Raw genomic sequence first — 5,517 nt, forward strand, 5'->3', positions numbered from 1 at the left:
CTGGATGCACGTGAAAAAGGAAAGGAGGCTCATCTCCTTTCTTACACGACGTCAGCTACACTCACCAGCGAGCGACTGCTGCAGAGAACACTCTCCATTTTCTGCTCTTGCCCTTGGGCCAGTACAAGATAAATTTGCTTATTTTATGCTTCCTGCCTTTAAGGAGAGTCTTCGCTATGTGCAACAGATGTGAACCCACATCCCACCTTGGCTACAATAATAAAAAGCACTGGTTTTGCTTTCGAGTCCTTTCGAAAGGAGGAATCCGCTGGTGTCAGTCCTCTGAGAGCTGGCGAATGTTACTTACTTTAACTTTATCCCTCTTCTGAAGCAGAACTAAGATTTAGGCTCATCTTCACAAGTGAAGATCAAAAGCTTATCCCATTTCTCAAGAACCTACCTGGCTTAACTTAAGGCATCAGAGAGCTTTAATAAGAGGAGGCTGAGGGGACCCTAACTTCAGCTCATTTCTTACGAGTATTGCAAATGAACCATAGTCGGAGTGCACCTCATGATAGAAAACGCTAATAAACCTAAAGATATTTTAATCTTCATTAGTATTCTTCCCCTTTCCACCATTCTCTCAGTATTTTCCAAGCTATCTTTCAACATGTTAACGTGGTGGATGAACTTTAGATCAAGTGTTTGCTCAGGTAACTTCCTTCCATTGTTGTTTTCAACATAACTATTCCTTAAAACCAAACACAGGTCAATAGTGAACCACAAAACCTGTTAGAGAAGCTTTTAAAACACTTTCTTAGCTTACGTTTAATAAAAAGACACAGTTTCAGTATGTGCAAAAAAAGGCACTGATAGAGGTTGAGCTGAGTAGGTTTTTCCTGCAATTACAATTTCCTGCAATTTACATTTTCTACATGTGAAGTATCTGCCCAGTAAGAGGGCAAACACTCCTCCCAGGCCACTCACACCACACGCTCCAGTAGCACTGCTCCAAGTTAGCAGCTTCCCTGGGAAACACTTGTGTTGCTGGTTTTGCAAGTCTCTTGAACTTGTTGAAAACCATCGGTTTGTCCCTTTGAGATGGACCAGTTACGGCGTAAAGTATCGTCTCGTATGAATCGATCATGCCACCACGGAGCGGAAACGGCTCCGACCAACACGCAGGCCTGCTCGCCTCTCCTTCATCCCTGCCCGAGGGGTAGAGGCCAGCCTTCCCCTGCCCCACTCCCTGCACAGCCCCACGACCCCCCGACGGCCGCTCACCTCTTCATAAAACCTCAGTTGAGGGACAGCTTCATCGATCTCATTCATGCAATAGTCCTTAAAAAGCAAAAATCCTGGAAAGGAAGAAGAAAAACGACGATTTCAGAAGACATGTATCATCACTCCAATATACCCTGTGAAGAAGCACACGAGCACCCCCAGGTAACCCCCCGGGTGGTACCTATCCAGGTGAGCATCCCAGGGCTCAGCAACACCGGCCGTTGAGCGGCCAAATGGACAGGGACCATAAACTGCACTCACCTCCCCGAGGGGCATTAAACATACTCCAATTTCTAGCCCCAAGAATTTTATAAGACGTTTATACAACAGACCAGGAGATCCCACCCCTCCTCAAGGACTAGACTGTGTTTCTTTTTTCAGAGCGAAAACGAGATGCTCCCCACAGAGTTTGGTTCTATGGGACAGACCTGGCTGTTACTGACCGAGCTCTGCTGCATTCCCATGTCAGAACTGCTGGTTACTGGTAGCTCCAACCGGCTTTACAGCACAGGAGATGACACCAGGGGCTCCGCAGCTCCTTTGCAAGTCATTTAGGGCAGGACCTCTGCCACCTGCTAAGTATCCTCCATTACGAGCATTTTAACGTGCCATTGAGGTTCACCTCATGGAAGTGCTGTCTGCACACACGTTTGAGCTGGTTCCTGCTCCCATTCCACCTCACATGGGACCTGCTGTCCCAGCTGATGGTCTGGACTATCTGCAAGCCCCTGAGAGCACCTCGCTGTAGCAGGTGATGCCTTCCCTGTGTTAGGATCACACATGCTTCCTGAAATCACACCCAATGTCTGGACCCAACACCACAACGGTGGGAACTAAACCAACCAAGAGAGCAGGAGGCAGCTCAGGTAACCCAGGGCTGGCGGTGACTGGGCACCACTTCGCCCCCTCCCCTCCTCTGCTCGACTCCTCTCCCAACAGAAGGCAACAGGCAGCGCAGCGAGATATAAAACACTCCTTTTCAACTTGAAAATAAAATATACAGATACAAACAAGAAACCTATTTTTTGAATCAAAATGTCACTGTGATTTGGGCTTACAGCAAAACCCCATTACCAAAGCAACAGCACATCGCTGTGCGCTCAGCTCAGAAATAACCCAACCGCACACGACAACTCCTGATTTCCAGATTTAAAGAAATGAAACTCCCTCCATGAGCTACGTGATCACAGCAGTGTGGCGGAGAGCATGGAGCTGTCAGCTGTGTACATCATGTCCTGTCACCTCACTATCATCTAGTTTTATCAAGGACCTAATTAAGAAAGAACCTACCAACGGCTCAGAAGCAAAGCCATCAGTCTCAGCGGACAAAGCAGTGCTGAGCAGGCAAACAAAAGCTTTCATTTACGGATCAGGTTCCTGGCAGCTCCTCTAGCTGTATCTGATCCCAAGTTAAATTTCCCATTGGCAGAGCTCGTTTCCTGGGGTCCCCGGGATTTACTTGGTCACAATCGGAGCAGCAGAAGAGGGACCATGCCAGACAGCTCTGTTATGTCGCTTGACTCTGTGAGCTGACCGGGACGTTGGGCTCAAGATTATACCCCTGGGTTTTGTTCTCTAAATAAGGACAGAAATCTAATTAAGAGATTCTCTCATGAGATTTTCCAAACTTTCTAATTACTCTCAACAAAGAACCATTCTTGAAATATCTTATAAACAAATGTGCTGTTCTGAAAGCAAACCACCCAGCCAACCCCAAGTTTTCTATTCCTTAAAAGCAATTTGCGATTAGAGTGCTTTTATTTTCCCTTCTCTTTTTTTTTCTTAAGGGCTCGTCTTAGTTCCTGTTTTACTGGAAATTTTATGTGTAAATTGTCTTCCTGTACTGTAGCAGAGACCGGTGCAAAGCCCCAGAGCAGCCCCAGTGACCCCCACACCTGATGTGAAGGATGGAGCTCCAAGCCAGCCCCCGATCCCAGAGCCCCCCATCGTGGCAGGGGCACGAGCTGTTCCCCCAAGCAGGCACCCCAGCGAGGCACCCACCGCCCCACTGCTGCCAAAGCCCAGCCAAACCCACCCAGCACTGCTCACCCCCGGCACCCCCGGAGGGTGGCACAGCTCCTCCTGTACTCCCCTGCCCCAGCAGTAAACGGGGCTTCGAGCCCCAAACCTGCCCCGCCTGGAATGGAACCAAATCCGTTAACTCCGACGTTACCCACGATGGAAGCAGCAGCAGCACCCAGCACAAACACTGCTGGAGCTACTGAACTTTTCTTTGGACAGTGGACCAAAGGAGATCACAGTCATGTGATTGAGAGACCGAAGAGTGGCACGAAGAGCCATGAAAGCGGCCAAAGAGAAACGCCTGGCGCGGCCCCAGCCACTGGCTGTTTACCAAAACAACCCACGACCAGAACAAGCACCCCACAAAGACAACAGTGGGAGGAGTGCGAAAACACACCAACCCGCCGCGGCAGCGCCACGCCAAGCGGGCCGGCCCCGCTCGAGATCTCCTCAGCGTCCTGACGGGATCAGCGCAGACGAAGAGAAGGGTCACAGCACCGGGGACGCAGGAAGCACAGCGGCCAAGGCTGCCTACGCTCTGCAGCGTGAAAACTGCAGGAACGGGAGACACCCCGAACAAGGCAGAAACTATTAGAGGTATTAACACAGTCAGTAGTTACAGCCATATGGATCCATACCGAGCGAACGCTGGCAGTCAGGTTCCAGTGAAGACGAGCAGAACTATCACAGCAGCAGTTTGAAGTATACAATAAAAACCCCCAAACTGTTAAAAACTACGGCAGTAAAATAAAAATAAATTACAGCACAAACCCCCTCTTCTCCACGGAGTTACCAGCGTTGTGACTATCCCCTAACAGGACCCCAAGATGTTTGCGAGCCCGTGGCAGACAGAACCACCCGGTGGTTCCTCCACCCCATCGAAGGGCAGGACGGCAGGAGACGGAGCATCCCCAGTGGGTGGGTTCTGAGCAGGGGGACGGTCCCGCTCCTGCCCTGGCTGATAATGCAGGAGGGCACACAGGCATTCCTCTTGTAGCCAGAAAAATGGTTAAGACTTTTTAAATTGTGATTAATTTTATTGTAAGCTGCAAGAGGGGGGAAAAAGAACCCACTGGAAAAGGTCAATAGTTCCTTGATCAATCCAGAAAAAAAAACTATTCTAACACTTGGGGAGCGTTTAATGCATTAATTAGAGCAGCAGTTTTCATCAACTAGTCACCATTGTCCTTCAGGGGAAAAAAAAAAAAAAAAAAAAATTGCTGTTTGCTTCATGTTCCTCCTGATTTATTCCCCTGCAGACAAAAGAGGATTAGGTATAATCGAAGTTTGCCATCAGCATACCTGCACTATTCCACAAATGAAAGAACACACACATTCCTTGTAAGAAATGCTGTTGGACACCAGTTAGGTTGACATAAAAATTTCAGGTTTCCTTTGAAGAACCAACCCATGGACTGGGAGCATTTACATTTGTGTGTTATTTTACACCATAGACAAACATGCAGCTTTCATGGTCACTGAAAGACTGGGATTCCCATGGACCGCCTCCCCTTGCTGGGGAGGTCTCTGGTACATTCCTTGTAAGAAATGCTGTTGGACACCAGTTAGGTTGACATAAAAATTTCAGGTTTCCTTTGAAGAACCAACCCATGGACTGGGAGCATTTACATTTGTGTGTTATTTTACACCATAGACAAACATGCAGCTTTCATGGTCACTGAAAGACTGGGATTCCCATGGACCGCCTCCCCTTGCTGGGGAGGTCTCTGGTACCACATTTAAAAGCCATGCTGTAACCATCCCCTGACAAGGACTGGGTACGACGAGCTTTCCAAGGAACAGCTCAGAAAACCAGACACACCGGTGCTCTCCAAGTACGTCCCAGGCTATGGCATCCTACGCGTTTTCCATGCCACTGTTGTCCAGACCGTAGAATCACAGACTGGTTTGGGCTGGAAGGGAGCAGGGACATCTGCAACTAGAGCATGTTACGCAGGGCCCCAGGGTCCAACCTGACTTGGGACGGTGGCAGGGGTGGACCACCTACACCTTCCAACCAGAACCTGCGCATTTGAACCCTTCAGGAACGCCCTTCCAATCACTACGTGACGGTGCCCGTGCCAGCCACCGATACACCGTCTGGTGGCTCCAGCACTGGAAAAACGCGCTAGAACTGGGAGTGGGTGGCCAGCTGCAGAACTCATTACTCTCTGCAGTGGCCAAGAGCAAAGCAACTGCTCGTCCCCCACAGGAGCCGTGCCAGCGGCCACCGGAAAAGGACTCCCGGTACTGCATCAGCCCTCTCCCACC

The 5,517-nt window shown here is 49.4% G+C and overlaps 1 protein-coding gene across 1 annotated transcript in view; it reads right to left on the reverse strand.

The window, feature by feature from the left end:
* Positions 1–1,298, reverse strand: part of LOC104501584 (beta-adrenergic receptor kinase 2) — a gene marked incomplete at its 5' end in the record, with an annotated part of 28,882 nt that extends 27,584 nt beyond the window's left edge. Inside the window, one exon of the mRNA XM_010145419.1 lies at positions 1,225–1,298. Within this exon, the coding sequence (XP_010143721.1) occupies positions 1,225–1,298 (74 nt within the window). The remainder of the gene's footprint in view (positions 1–1,224) is intronic.
* Positions 1,299–5,517: the final 4,219 nt, after the last annotated feature.

Source organism: Buceros rhinoceros, unplaced genomic scaffold (genome assembly GCF_000710305.1).
Source record: "Buceros rhinoceros silvestris isolate BGI_N320 unplaced genomic scaffold, ASM71030v1 scaffold13241, whole genome shotgun sequence".
Taxonomy (NCBI): domain Eukaryota; kingdom Metazoa; phylum Chordata; class Aves; order Bucerotiformes; family Bucerotidae; genus Buceros; species Buceros rhinoceros.